Here is a 15,487-nt window from a genome sequence, read left to right as displayed (position 1 = left end):
CAAGCTAAAAAGGATATGGCAATTGGCCAAACAGTATATCCTCACAATAAAATGCCTCAGTAAATAATGAAAGTTAACATGGAGCTCTGGGAACACAGCAAATTGTCTGGAGAGTTGCTAGAGCTTCCCAGAATTTCTCATAATTTGGACATAGGCTCAGTAGGCCAGGAAAGAAGGGTTGGAGTCTATGGAAAATTGGCCAGCTTGATGTCCCAGAGTCCATGTTTGAGGGCAGGGAGTAACAGAGCACTGCCCAGCTGGCCTCTTGAGAAAAGCATCCTTTGAGTGAGAACCCATTTATCTTTTGGGGTGCAGTAGGGGAGAGAGGAAGGTGGGTCTTCGACGTAGCTGAAGACCATGTTGTGATGATTGCTGAATGAGTTATTCAACACATCTCATTCAACTCTCCAGGACTGTCCTCACAGATGAAGGTGTCGAGTGTGAAGAAAGAGAATATAAGAAAGTACAAGTGCCCACCGTGGTCATCTCCGATGTACAGTTTTCAGTCCACAGCATGTCTTGGCAAGCCGAGGGTCCTTCCTCTAAAGGAAAAACAGAGGCAGGAGCAATGGCAAGTGTCATGCTCGGGTTTGGGTGGGATGAGGCTGGGGAATGTCATCCGGGTCACTTCCCAACCGAACACCCCCAGAGCCAACATCCCACTGAGAGCCACACACCTCAGCACATAGACTTTTCTCTTTAATGAAAAAGCTGGTTATCTGTCACTCAAGGCATTCTTCCCAGCTCCCAGATAGAGCCTACAAAAGGAGAAAGATTCTCCTCAGTCATCCCTTAGTGAAAACAAAGGGGAGACCAAGGGATTTTAAAAATTCATACCCTTATATTCTTCTAGAAGGATGGCCTAAGGAAATCATTGGAGATATAAAGATTTAGGTACAACAATGTTTGTCACAACACTTTAGAAATAGCAAAAAAGGGGCGCCTGGGTGGCTCAGTGGTTTAAAGCCTCTGCCTTTGGCTCAGGTCATGATCCCAGGGTCCTGGGATCGAGCCCCACATCCGGCTCTCTGCTCAGCAGGGAGCCTGCTTCCTCCTCTCTCTGTCTGCCTCTCTCTTGTGATCTCTGTCAAAAAAATAAATAAAATCTTAAAAAAAAAAGAAATAGCAAAAAAAATTTGGAAAAATAAATTAGCATATCTCCATGGACAATATAAAATCTTTTAAAATAGGGTTTGTTGGGACACCTGGGTGGCTCAGTAGGTTAAGCGTCTCCCTTCAGCTCAGGTCATGATCCGGGGCCCTAGGATTGAGTCCCACATTGGGCTCCCTGCTCAGTGGGGAGCCTGTTTCTGCCTCTGCCTGCCACTCTCCCTGCTTGTGTTCCCTCTTTCTCTCTTTCTCTGGCAAATAAATAAATAAAATCTTTTTTTAAAAAAATAAAAATAAAATAGAGTTTGTCTCAGTAGTGGCAGAGTGGGAGTAAGCAAGCATTTTCATACTTTGTAGGTAATTATGAACTGGCATAGCCTCCGTGACATATGATTTGGAGAGTGTATCAAAATTTAAAATGCACAGTTCCTCTGCTAGGATACTCTTCTCTGGATATGCCTTTATGCTCTCATAGACAAGGATTCTCCTTGTACACTGAAGCTTTGGTGGTAAAAGTAAGAAAAATTGGAAACAACTTTACTCCATAGTAGGAGACTTGCTGAATAAACCAAATTGTAGCTGCACAAAGCAATACTAGAAAATGTTTTTTTTTTTTTAAGGCAAAAGATTTATGCAGTCTGAAGAGAAACCAGAGTATTAAAGATCCTTTTTTAAAAAAATGAGGAAGTTCTCTAATACTGATTTAGAGCAGCCTCTGATATATTAAGTAAAAATAAATCCATGTTCTATATTTATTTTTTATTTTAATTACAATAGAGTTAGCATACAGTGTTGCATCAGCTTCAGGTGTACAACATAGTGACCCAACTGTGTGGGTTGCACACTATGTTGTCACCATGTGATTCAACAAGTCTGTATATTACCCGGTGCTTGTCGTGTGAAGTGCATGCTTTGTCCTCATGCCCTGTTTCACCCCTCCTCCCACCCATTTCCCTTCTGGGAACCACCTGATTGTTCTCTGTGGTGAAGAGTCGGCCTCTTGGTTTGTCTCTTCTTTTTCTTTGTGGAATTGCTTTGTTTCTTAAATTCCACATATGAGTGAAATCAGATAGTATTTGCCTTTCTCTGACTGACTGACCTCCCTTAGCATTATACTCTCTAGGTCATTCCATGTTGCTGCAAATGGCAAAATGTGATTCTTTTTTTAGGGCTGAGTAATATTCCATTGGTGGTATATATCCCCCCCCCTTCTTTATCCATTTGTCTATCAGTAGACACTTGGGCGCTTCCATAATTTGGCTATTGTAAGTAATGCTGCAGTAAACGTAGGGGTGCATCGATCCCTTTGAGTTAGTGTTTTCATATTCTTTGGGTAAATACCCAGTAGAGGAATTACTGGATTATATGGCAATTCTATTTTTAATTTTTTGAGGAACCTCCACACTGTTTTCCATTGTCCGCACCAGTTTGCATTCCGACCAACAGTGCACAAGGGTTCCTTTTCCTCCACATCCTCACCAGCACTTGTTGCTTGTGTTTTTTGACTGTAGCCATTATGACATGTGTGAGGTAAGAGCCTATTGGGGTTTTGATTTGCATTTCCCTGATGATGAGTGATGATGAACATCTTTTCATTTACCTGTTGGATACATATTCTATTTTTTAAAAGTATGTTAGGTGATCCTTGGGAATAATATTTAGTCACATGGATGGCACCACTCATATCAACTGGCAAGTCAGAACACAAACACATATCCTTATATAAACACATTATACGCCCACACATATATATGTATAACTTAGTATAACTTAGTAATTGACTTATATTTCATTTTGAAGCTTTCTGTATTTTCCAGATTTTTAGAATACATGTGTCTTTTAAAACAGTTGTCTTTTAAATGTTTTCTTTTTTCTATGTTCAAAGAGGTTTGTCCTGGAAAACTCAACAATACAGAAAAATGAAAGTAATAATTTCCTCACAATGCCACCACTTACAGAAAAGTGCTACCGCAATTTTAGCAGACAACCTCCCAGCTCACTGTTTGATCTCTGAATGAATTTGCACATGCTTTTACCTTCGGGTGTGATCTCTGGATACATGCAATTGTACAGAAGTGGAACTGCTTTTTCACTCCATAATACGTTGTGCATATGATTCCCAGTCCCGAAATATACACTGAATCATCCTCTGTGGATGCAGGTACCATACCCTCTCCATTCAAAGTGATCTCCCATTGATAGGCATTTCGTTTGCTTCCAAAGTTTTGCTCTTTTAAGGAGTTCTGCGGTGAACATCATTATACATGTATTTTGGGCACTTGTCCATTGATCTCCATAGGGGAAAAATGTACCATTTTTAAGGTATGAACAATACACTTCAATTTTCTGTCGCTGAGTGGGGAGGAGCACATGGAGGACCTGTCGTGAACACTTGTTAGCTTTTCCCCACATCTCTAATTTCTAGGGATTAAACCTCAACTCTGATGAAACAGAAAAAACAGACCCAATCCCGAGCCAGGTGGAGGTTCAGGAACCCCCATGGATCCTAGAGCGGGAAGAAATATTTTCCATCGGGATCGAAGAAGTAAGTAACACCTTCTGGGCCCTGAAGTCACGTGAGACTGACTCTGCTTGCTTGAGCACCTGCCCCAATTTGGAAACGTAAACCTTGGCAGACCACTGTGCCCCCGATTGTCATCACTTACGTGCAGGGTGCTGGGCGAGCCACCTTTCACGGAGTCAAACAAGTTAAGGTCAGGAATTAACTCATAAATTGACTAAAGCTTACCCTACCTTCATCCCGGCTGAGGCCCTCCCACAGGGTGACTTACCGGTGTTTGGTGTTCTAGGTGTTTGATATTCTGCCCCTCTACGGAGTGCTGCAGCCGCACAGTAGCCACCAGATGTCATTCACCTTCTACGGACACTGTGACATCGTTGCACAGGCTAAAGCCCTGTGCGAAGTAGAAGGAGGGCCCACCTACGAGATAATGCTGAAGGGAGAGGCTTCCCTGGTCAACTATTCCTTTGACACCAAGGATATTAACTACGGGTTACAGGTATTGCCAACTACAGGGAGGGGACTTCCCGGTTTCTCCTCAAACATCGCACACAGTTCTGTGCTCTGACATCTCCTGGAACCTCAGATCATCACAGTCTTGCCATCACCCCAACCTTGATCCCTGATCTGCCTCCCTAAACCTGATCATCTCACCTCCAGCTGTTGGCCAGGCATTTTTTCACCTGCTTCTCTGTCTCCTGGAATTCATGTTAGATGCCTTCCCTTGCAATCCAGAAGCCCACGTCCACCCCTGCTTTTCTTCCAACAGCGCTATCACCTTCTCAGTCCCTTAAGTTTACCATCTCCAAGGCATTTGCCACTGCGCTCTTGCTACCCGCTACCACCTCTCCATCTTTACCGGCATCTGGGCTTTCTAATTCATCCAGCAGGATCCCGCGGCATCAGTGTGCCCTTCCCATGGCTACTGAGGTTCTCAGGGCTCGGGGGCTTCTCAAGCCGTGCCTGAGATAGGACAGCAGTCCTTCTCAACCCATAACGTGTGTACGAGTCCCCCAGGAATCTGCTTCCAGGGCAGATTCTGGTTCAGTAGGTCTGGGGTGGGGCCTTGAGAGAGATGACTCTCTCAAGCAGTTCTGTCAAGCTCCCAGGTGAGGCCGAGAAGGGATTACAGAAGAAGGGATTACACCGCACTCCTCGCTTCCGCCACCAACCCGTCTACACAGCACTGCTACATAGACTTTCCCAAAACTGCATTTTCATCTTCTCAAGTCCCACAACAGTTAACCCCAGCAGCATTTGGGAAAGCAACATAGTATTGAGAAAGGAGTGTGGTTTTGTAGTCAGAAGAACTGGGATGTCACCCCAGTCTGACCTCTTACTCGGAACCTTGAGCATATCAAGACCTCTCCAAGCCACAGTGCCCCTCATCTGTAAAGTAAGAATGGGGTAGCAGTGCCTGTCTCCTAGGTGGCTGTGGTCATTTAAGTAAAGTATCTGGACAGTCCTGTGCATGGGGCAGGGAAGCCTCCATTCCTGAGACCCTTTCTCTGTCACCCATTGGATCAGAGTCAAGCTCTTCCACCTGGGTGAGTATCTCCTAAGCCCCTCTATTAACTGATGCTCCTTACAGATTACATTTCATTTATTACAGTTTCCCCTTCGAGCCCGTTCATCCATGTGTGACCAAACTAGTTTACACGCCAACCCTACTACTTCCCAGCCCTCCCTGCCCCAATATTTCCTCTTATATTATCCCTCTTGTCTACTCTGCCAACCCCAAGTGTCACATACTATCAGACTCAGCCCCCCTCCGTCCTCTACTTTTTTCCCTCTTACTTCGCATTCTCTTGGCATTTAAATATATTCTTTGCCATCAAATAATGTACATTCTAGTTTTTGGTTTAGAATAATTGTTAATTCTATGTCTGTACACCTTCTTTTCCCAATTAGATTTGTGTTATGTACTCAGAAACCATATCTCCTACCAAATTATAATGGGAATTAGACACCCCCCATTATACAGCTCCTGCATGTAGAAGTACTGAACTGTGGGTGTGCATGTGTTTATAGGTTAAAGATTGTGCCTAGAAGCAATTCACCTGACACCTGTTCAGACTTTGTCCACTGGGTTGACCAAATGGAATTCTCCTTCATTCCTTATCTCCAGAGTCTTCTGGGCAAGTAATTCTGGCTCAGCTTACAGTGTATTCTTTGAAACAGCCAGTCCTTCCCCTAGCTTATCCCGAGAACCCCCAAAGTGGCCTCAGTCTGTGGTTATTGGCCCTGCTGATTAGCTGCTGAGCTGTTAGTAAAATCTCAAGAAAAAAGAGTATGTTTTGCCAATTACACCATGTCTCTCCCTATAAATAGAAAAATCCTAATTCTGAATGCAAATCTCATCCAAAAAATAAATATTAATATGGCAAAGTTTACTTTTAAGATCCTCCATTATGAGTCTCTGTGGTGCGGAGGATTAGACACCCCCACACGCAGTCCCGCTAACCTGAACTTGTCGTCAGTAGAGCTAACGTGGAGCCAGGCTTCCAGGGTCTGGTGCTCCTCCCGCCCCAGGGGCCACCTTGGTGACAGTAAAATGTGGATTGGCCAGCATCTAGATTGTGAAAAATGAAATCCGTGTCTGTGAGGCTTACTTGTCCACCGCCCTTTGCCAGGATAATAGCAGCACCCCAAAGGGTGGCTGACGGCAGCCCCTCTCCTTCTCATCTCCAGCTGTTCGACCACATCTCAGAGAATGAGATCACACTGAGGAACACTGGCAAAGTTGGCTTTGAGTTCAAGGTTCTGACTGACCACCTGTCTTCACCAGACCACCTTCTGCCTGGAGTGCCCCTAATCCTGCCCATTTCAGTAAGTAGCCTCCTTGCCCACGATGGCTGTGGGGAAATGGTAGGGAGGACCCAAGTTCAAACCTGCAAGCCACAAGCCCGTGGAATGTGGGATTATGTTAGACATTCTCTGCCAGGTTGATGGGTGTGATTTTTTTTTTAACAACAAATAAAGAGTTTTCAGAATCAATCAATCAATCAATCAATCAGTCCATCCAAGCACTTTACTCATTTATTAAGCAAGGATTTATTGAGTCTTGCATGAGCCAGGCACTGCCCAGGCACAAGGGATTCCCCCTGTGAACAAGAGAGTCTAACCCAATGGTTTGGGGTTTTTGTTTTTTTTTTTCCATGATTATAAGAGTGGTTTTTTTTCCACTCACGTCCTCACACTTCCCTTGTAATTCCTTGAAACCAGGGGCCTCCTCCCCACCTGGGCTTACTCTTTCCTTTTTAAGCTACAGTTTTATTACGCATGGATGCATCCTTAAACTGCTTTTAGTTTATGAATTTTTCCGAACTTTTAAGCACCCGCTATGACCAGGTACTTTTTTGCCACTGGGGATGGCATAGTGTAGTAAACAAAACAGACAAATATACTTAATCCTAAAACTTGGACATTTTGCTTTATCAGATTTCGCTTTATCTAGAGTTTTATGAAAATGGCACTGGTAAGTCATCTTGTGCCTTTTGCTTTTTTTTTCATTCAATATTGTGTTTCTAAGACCAGTGTACATTGTTGCATGTAGCTGTAGTTCATTTATTTTCACCATTAAATAATATCCCTTCTTTAACTATATTGAAAGCAGTCTTTCTTTTTCCTGTCAGAGCACATTTGGGATTTTTTTTCCCCCTAAAACTTTGCTGTTAGAAATAATCCTGCTACAAATATTCTCATACCTGTCTCCTGGTGTAAGTTGGAAACATTGTCATGGGGAATTTCCCTAGGAGTTAAATGTCTGGGTCATGGGCTTTGCATGTGTTCAATTTTGATAAGATTTTTCACAGTGTTTTTTTTTACCTCCCCAGCACCACAGCATTCCCACCAGATGTATATAAGTTTCTTTTGATACATGTTCTCACCAAAATTTGGTCCTTTTTGGCAATATGTCATTTTAAAAAGTTCATCATGTTCCTAGTTTCATTTCCCTGATTGCTTATAAGGATGAGCCTCTCTTACTGCATTTATTCCCCATTCATATTTCCTCTTTTATGAAATACCCGTTCGCGCCTACTACCTACTGTTCTCTTGCTTGTCGTTTTCACATATCTTCATGTGAATGAACAGAGCAGCACAACAGGCCTGTGGGACTGTCCTCTCCATTAAGTCTCCAGAAGCGGGGTCCATTGTAAATATTAACATTCTCTCCGGTCTTTGTGCTGCATAGGGTTTTATCAGTTCACATCAAGAGCAGGAGCTGAAGGTTTACTACTTACCTGGAGTACCTGAGGTCTTTCAGAGGAGTTTCCAGATACAGATTGCACACCTGGACCCAGAAAACATCACTCTGCGTGGAGAGGGGATCTTCCCCCGAATCTGCCTCGATCTCCCCAGGAAACTCCGCGGTATTACTACCCCCTATAGAATTTCCTACTGGGGGACAAAAGATGCATTCTGCTTTGTTTATTCGAAGGTTGATTGGCACTCCCATTATTTGCTTAGCAGTATTCATTGGTTTCTTCTGTGTGATTCCTCAATTGCAGGAAAAAAAAATCGAATTGAAATTGACCCAGTGACCTGAGTTTAATGAGACAGGATATGGTCCATGGTAGTCCCAAAATTAAGACCCCTGGCCAGTTTTGCCATGGGGGAACTGCAATCCAGAGGGATCAGGAAGTTGCACTTGGAAAGGCCTTTTCCTCCAGCTACAGTCTGTCCCTGAATTGTCCTCACTGTGGCACACTCACAGATGGCCACTGAGAGGCAAAGTCTGATTTTACTCCAAGGAGTAGAAATCACAAAATAAAAACTGCACAGAAAGGCAACCAAGGTTCCGACCCCTTTTGTGGTTTGGCATTACACAGTTTAGTGGCTAATTTAGACTTTGATTAGTTGTCTGCCCACACGCTTAGCCAAGGTTTCTCTGGTAACATCTAGCCCCTGGAGCCATCCCTCTAGACCGAAAGACTTCCATTGTGGCAAATCCCAAAGCTCAGCTGAGCAGCTGTCTTAGCCATGGACTCTCTGGCTCTTTCTTCCCGACATGGGGTACAAGGTGAAGGGTTAAGACAAAGTTCTCATTCTTCTCTGAGACTCCTTCAAGCTCCTTGAAATCTTTATTCCACAGATGGCTTCAGATGGAGCCCTTGTACTCAGTCTTTCCCCCTCTCCTGTGCCCCAAAGTCACTGGCTCGCCTGCTGATTGATGATCATCTGTTATATCCTGACTGCATCCTGAAAATACAAACACAACTATTGGTCCATTTAAGACCATGTTACACTCTAGGATCTAGAGTTCCTGCCAGCCAGACGTTAGTTAGTCCATAGAGAAGTGTCAGGACAGAAAGCCTTTGCCACTTGGTGGAAAACCCAGTTCCCAGCCAGCCTCGTTAAGGCAGTAGCCATGTTTGGCCAGCAGAGGGCTTTCAGAGACTGTCCATCTGAGGGTCTCCTGTGCTCCGGTTCATTACAAGTCCAATGCTTCCTATTATTCCAGAGTACGCAATTCTCTTTCTCTGCCTACCTCATCCCTCAAGCATGTGAATTCGCATCGGCCGACGGGTGAACTTGGGTGTCTGAAATCTCTCCACTGATTGCCTGCATCCCTGATTGGGGGAATTGAAACCTGTTAAGTTGCCGTTGTAGCTGCAAATATCGTCCTCTGGTTTGCTGGGATTTAATAAACGTGCAAAGTGACCTAAAGGATGACCGGCCATCTGAGTGTGTCCAGCATGGAGGGGGCTCCCAAGTCATGCAGCGTTAGTGCTAGACCCAGAGGAGCACCGAGGAAGCTGGGATCTGCTTGCTCACCCTGTGACTTAGGATATTACTGCCACCAAGTTCTTGAGAACCAGTTGGGGGCTCACTACAGCATAATCTCCTTAAACTCCATAGGGTTTCTGATACAAACTGAACTCACTCACAAACTACGTCACCCTCTGAGGCAGAGAAAACATGGCAGACGAAGCACCAAAAAGTTCACTTCCCTTCTCACTCTATGCACCCTGAGCTGACAGTCTGTGTTTTAGGCACAATTCATATATGTCTAATCATCCTTATTTCCTTCTCCTTCCAATCCCACAGGAAATGAGAAGTATGAAACCTTTTTGAATCAAGCCAGAAAAAACCTAGAAAAAGAACACCACAAGAAACATGAAATACTCATTCACTTAGAGACGACTGAGGAAATGTCTGAGGATGAATCTTTGGAGGTAAGATTAGCTTCACCCTGCACAGAATGACGGTGGCAGAACAGGAGGTGCAAAGGCCCAGGGGCAAGAAGGACATGGTATCTCTGAGAAACAGGAGAAAAAGCTGTAACTAGAGCAAAGAAGGGGGAGAGGTAAGGGGTCCCCTAGGGAACCTATTAAGGGTTTCGAACTTTATTCTGAGGGCAACAGCAGGTCACTGAAGTGTTTCAAGTGGAGCCTTGGGTAATCAGATTTGCATCTTTAAAAAATCTCTCTGGCTGCCCTGTGGAGCTCCGAGAAGCTCTCAGGGGCCTGCGGGGGATGAGAATAGATGTGCTGAGGTGTGCTCAGTTTCTTAGAAGCTGATGGGGTAACTCTAAATGAGAGGTGGTGGTCATGTCAACAAGGGTGATGACACAGGAGGTAGGGAGACTCTGGTAGGTTCAAGAAATACTCTGGAGGTGGAATGGTCAGTGATTAGGGATTGGTTGGATGTGGGGGTGAGGCAGAGGTGACCCACTGAGATGGGAAACTCGGGACCTGAGGAGAGAGAGAGGCTGGAGAAAGTGCTCTGAGTCACCAGACGGTCATTGTGATCACAGGAAAGGGTGAGATTTCCCGGGAAGTGTACCGAGTGAGCAAGGGAGAGCATTGATCCAGAGTAGAGCCTCTGGTCTCCAGCAGCTAAGTCGGGGCAGGGGCAGCCAAAGAGGTTCAGCATGGTGTCTCCAAGGTGGGAGCCCAGCCAGGAGTTGGTCTTTTGAGGGAGAAAGTGACCCAGCTTATAAATAAAGGCTGTCCTTGTGGGGGGAAGTAAGAGCAAAAATCCCAAAATGTTCTCCCTCTCTATTCCCTGAAATTCTTCTCTCCACAGTCCATTCCTCACCATGAAGGCTGCTTTCTCCCTGTGCTCATCTTTTAAAATGCAAATGTGCATGAGAATATGGTCCCAAGGAAGAGTTACTTATGAAGCTAGCTAGAGAGCCCTTAGGCTGGGGAAGAGCAGTGTCACTGGGGAGACCAGGAGCCCCAAAGGCCACCCACGATGGCTTGTTTTGCTGAAACTTTGAGTGCACCTTTGCTCCAAGGATGATCATAATTAATAACATGAGCTACCATTTACCAAATGTTGCCCAAGCCTGTGTCACCCTATGGACATGCATTCATTCACGCCCTCCCACGGTGGCAGAGAGCCATACGGTGCTACTCTTGTCTCAATTTTACAGTGTGACAGGATTTGTGGAAGTGAGGTGCAGGTCCCCAGGCAGGCAGCCAAGCTAGGCTCTGAATCCAGGCCTGTCCGACTCCCAGGACTGTGTTCTTAGCCTCTGTCCTGTCCCCTGGGGCCCCCAGCTGTCCATACAGGACAGCAGCACGTCTCCACTCTGCTCACAACATTGCCGGGTGGCTCCTCACTGGAGCCTTAGCCCCGCCGTCTCTGGCGGCCGCCCCAGTTCCGGGCTGGGGCTTCTGAGAACCGGCTGAAGGCCCCAGCAGAGCGAGCTCGTCCTCGGGCCCAAGGTAGCGGGCCACCTCTCCTGGCTCCGGACAAGCACAGGGTGGGCTTTGCTTGCGTCGGGATGACTGGACACACCTGTCGGTGATGCATGCGCCTCTCCCAGCAGCTCACCGCTTCCCTTGGTCTCATCACGGGCCCCTCCACACGTTAACCTTTCCGCTTGGCCCCAGACCTAAGGTATGAGTCTTCGAGAACAGTGTTTCTCGGCCTTTTTTCACTCTCACCTCCCAGGACATTTTTTTTTTCTAACCACCCCCCCCCCCATGAAATAGTCTTATTATATTAAAAAAAAAAACTCTTTGAACACTTTGACAATAAAATTTTTTAACTTTTTATTTTGCAATATCTATAGAGTCACAGGATGTGGCCAAAGAGAAACTATTTTCCCCAAAGGTAACATTTTACATAACTTGTAAGACATGGTACCACAATATGAAAACCAGGAAATGGTCATCGGTACAAGCCACAGAGCGTATCAGATTTCCGTTTGATTTGCGCTCATTTGTGTGTGTGGTTCCACATAATTTTTTTGTACATGTAGGTTTCTGTCACCCCTACCACAATTAAGGTACAGAACTGTTCCACCACCACAAAGATCCCTTGTGCTTCAGGAAATAGAATTAAAAACAAAATCTCCGGGGCACCTGGGTGGCTCAGTGGGTTAAAGCCTCTGCCTTCAGCTCAGGTCATGATCCCAGGGTCCTGGCATCGAGCCCCACATCGGGCTCTCTGCTCAGCGGGGAGCCTGCTTCCCTTCCTCTCTCTCTGCCTGTCTCTCTGCCTACTTGTGATCTCTGTCTGTCAAATAAATAAATAAAAATCTTAAAAAAAACAAACAAAAAAAAACACAAAATCTCCTTCCAACCCAGAGAATCTCCCCACAGAGGGAGAAGAGAAAGAAAACAATTTTATCGTTGAATAAACATTAAACCAGGATGTGATCCGCATTACAGACCGTCCACTAAGAGATTGCAAAGACAGAAAGAAATTTCAGCCTTTTATATAACCAAACATATGACCTCTTATATACATGTTCTCGAGGTAAACACTAACTAGCCCTTAAGTAAGAACTATAACTAACTATAACTAGTCCTCAAGTAAGAGAACTTGATAGCACCACCTGTCATACATCATTCATCCTGAATTCACATGGTAATCAGGGTGACCCTCTGTGTTAGAAAATCGGCTTTACATGGTACTGGCATAAAAACAGACACATAGACCAGTGGAACAGAGTAGAGAGCCCAGATATGGACCCTCAACTCTAGTCTCTTCAATAAATGGTGCTGGGAAAACTGGACAGCTATATGTAGGAGAATGAAACTCGACCACTCTCTTACACCATACACAAAGATAAACTCGAAATGGATAAAAGACCTCAACATGAGACAGGAATCCATCAGAATCCTAGAGGAGAACATAGGCAGTAACCTCTTCAATATCAGCCACAGCAACTTCTTTCAAGATATGTCTCCAAAGGCAAAGGACACAAAAGCAAAAATGAACTTTTGGGACTTCATCAAGATCAAAAGCTTCTGCACAGCAAAGGAAACAGTCAACAAAACAAAGAGGCAACCCACGGAATAGGAGAAGATATTTGCAAATGACAGTACAGACAAAAGGTTGATATCCAGGATCTATGAAGAACTCCTCAAACTCAACACACACAAAACAGATAATCATATCAAAAAATGGGCAGAAGATATGAACAGACACTTCTCCAATGAAGACATACAAATGGCTATCAGACACATGAAAAAATGTTCATCATCACTAGCCATCAGGGAGATTCAAATTAAAACCACATTGAGATACCACCTTACACCAGTTAGAATGGCCAAAATTAGCAAGACAGGAAACAACGTGTGTTGGAGAGGATGTGGAGAAAGGGGAACCCTCTTACACTGTTGGTGGGAATGCAAGTTGGTGCAGCCACTTTGGAGAACAGTGTGGAGATTCCTCAAGAAATTAAAAATAGAGCTTCCCTATGACCCTGCAATTGCACTGCTGGGTATTTACCCCAAAGATACAGATGTAGTGAAAAGACGGACCATCTGTACCCCAATGTTTATAGCAGCAATGACCACGGTCGCCAAACTGTGGAAAGAACCGAGATGCCCTTCAATGGACGAATGGATAAGGAAGATGTGGTCCATATACACTATGGAGTATTATGCCTCCATCAGAAAGGATGAATACTCAACTTTTGTAGCAACATGGACGGGACTGGAAGAGATTATGCTGAGTGAAATAAATCAAGCAGAGAGAGTCAATTATCATATGGTTTCACTTATTTGTGGAGCATAACAAATAACATGGAGGTCATGGGGAGATGGAGAGGAGAAGGGAGTTGGGGGAAATTGGAAGGAGAGGTGAACCATGAGAGACTATGGACTCTGAAAAACAACCTGAGGGTTTTGAAGGGACGGGGGGTGGGAGGTTGGGGGAACCAGGTGGTGGGTATTAGGGAGGGCACGTATTGCATGGAGCACTGGGTGTGGTGCAAAAACAATGAGTACTGTTACACTGAAAATAAAAAAATAAGTATAAAAACTAAAAGAAAATTGGCTTTATCCAGAGGGAAACCTCTCATGTTTGCAGGTTAGAGCCCTCTGAAGTCAGGCTCCTAGCCTCTCACAGAAACTAGGAGATGGGGCCTCTATCTTACCTGATGATCACATTTTGAACAGAAGGTTCCCGGGGCCTTGAGGAAGACACTGCTGGGTTATAAAGCTGACCAGAGTCTTATGTAGGCTTTAAGAAGATCTATATGTATTTCAGAAAAACAGAGAAAGAACTCACAAGCTTTTAAAGCAATTTGTCCGAAGAAAGGGGAGCAGGAAGAGTCTCTCCCCTTATTTTCAACAAGGAGAATTCAACCTCTTATCTTTCATTTGTATTTGGCCTTACAAACTACTTCTTCATAGCCACCCCCCAATCTCCTATCCCTTGCCCCTGGCAACCACGGTAGTTCTCTGTCTCTATACTTTCATTATTTCAAGAATGTTATGTAAAGAGAATCATTCAGTGCGTAACCTTTTTCATTGAGTGTCATGCCCTTGAGATCCATGAGTATCGATAGTTCTTTCCTTTCCATTATTGAGGACAATTCCATGGTGTGGACATGCCTGTTTATCGCTCCCTCCACCACCCCCATGGAAATTGCAATACCACAGATATACTGTATATCTGTTTATGTATTGTGGCCCTTTGGAAGGCCACAAATCACTGTAATATCTAAAATTTTTTCATCCCCCCCCCTTCCATGAAGCAATTCTTTCCCTCTTAGAGATGATTTGCCCCATTGAGAATGCATGTTCTAGAAGAATTTGCTCACTTGCTGTTCTCTCTTACTCCAGTTAAGTCCTCAGCTCCAGATGGAAGTAGAGCGACTTATAGTCCAAGGCTACGCCATAGAACATCAGAAAACAATTATCCCCGATTCCACAGATGACCTGAGCTATCGGAGTCGTCAAAAACTAGCCAAGTGAGTGTCGTTCTGTTTGGGGCTTGTTTCAGAGGGCATCAGAGCAAACGGTGTCACCCACCGGAGTGCAGCCTGAGTTAATTAATGGTTGATCATCTAGAAATGAAATCTACTCACCTCCTATATCTGCCATTCTCCAGCATCCGGCCAACCAGGAAGGTCTGTGCCTCTGAAAGTCAGAAACCTCTGGCTTTGCCTGATGGAGCGGCTGGGTTTCAGGTTCATGAGGGCCTAGGCTGAATGTGTTTTGAGATAATGACTGAAACAGCAGTATGGACTCCTGGGCGTAGGGGAGTTTCTTGTTCCTAGTCTTCTCTCTGGAGGGTGGTGGTTCTCCATTCCCAAGGACAAAATTGTGACAAGAAATAGAAGAGAACAGCACAATCTCTGTTTTGGAAAAGTGATGGTAAAGAGAGATCGTTAACTGTTTCAGAGTCCAGCTGCCAGAGTATGTCCTGGATTTTGGTCACATCATCCTTGGTGACGTTCGGACACATATCATCAAGATCACCAACACCAGTCACTTCCCAGTGTCCTTCCATGCAGAAAAGCGTGTCCTTCACGACACAGGTAACCAAGCTAGGGAGACCTTTTCCTCTTGCCCTTGTCATTTCTAACAAGGTGCCCAGCTGTACTGTTCTGCTGGAATTGTGTTCATGTTTTTTCTGGGATCAGCTGAAAGAATTCTTGGC

At 44.8% G+C, this 15,487-nt stretch overlaps 1 protein-coding gene across 2 annotated transcripts in view; it reads left to right on the top strand.

Annotated features, from left to right (window-relative positions):
- The window catches only part of HYDIN (HYDIN axonemal central pair apparatus protein), a gene marked incomplete at both ends in the record, with an annotated part of 302,437 nt that overhangs the window by 168,129 nt on the left and 118,821 nt on the right, over positions 1 to 15,487 (top strand). The window contains 8 exons of one of the 2 annotated variants that reach the window (XM_080829076.1): positions 412 to 493; positions 3,536 to 3,655; positions 3,921 to 4,130; positions 6,323 to 6,460; positions 7,827 to 8,004; positions 9,683 to 9,810; positions 14,668 to 14,795; positions 15,229 to 15,365. In XM_080829076.1, the coding sequence (XP_080685202.1) occupies positions 412 to 493; positions 3,536 to 3,655; positions 3,921 to 4,130; positions 6,323 to 6,460; positions 7,827 to 8,004; positions 9,683 to 9,810; positions 14,668 to 14,795; positions 15,229 to 15,365 (1,121 nt within the window). Of the gene's footprint in view, positions 1 to 411; positions 515 to 3,535; positions 3,656 to 3,920; positions 4,131 to 6,322; positions 6,461 to 7,826; positions 8,005 to 9,682; positions 9,811 to 14,667; positions 14,796 to 15,228; positions 15,366 to 15,487 lie in introns of both variants that reach the window. The other variant, XM_080829075.1, reaches the window with a different exon arrangement.

Source organism: Martes martes (assembly GCF_963455335.1).
Source record: "Martes martes genome assembly, chromosome: 17".
NCBI classification, from domain to species: Eukaryota; Metazoa; Chordata; class Mammalia; order Carnivora; family Mustelidae; genus Martes; species Martes martes.
This window is presented reverse-complemented; position numbering and strand designations above follow the sequence as displayed.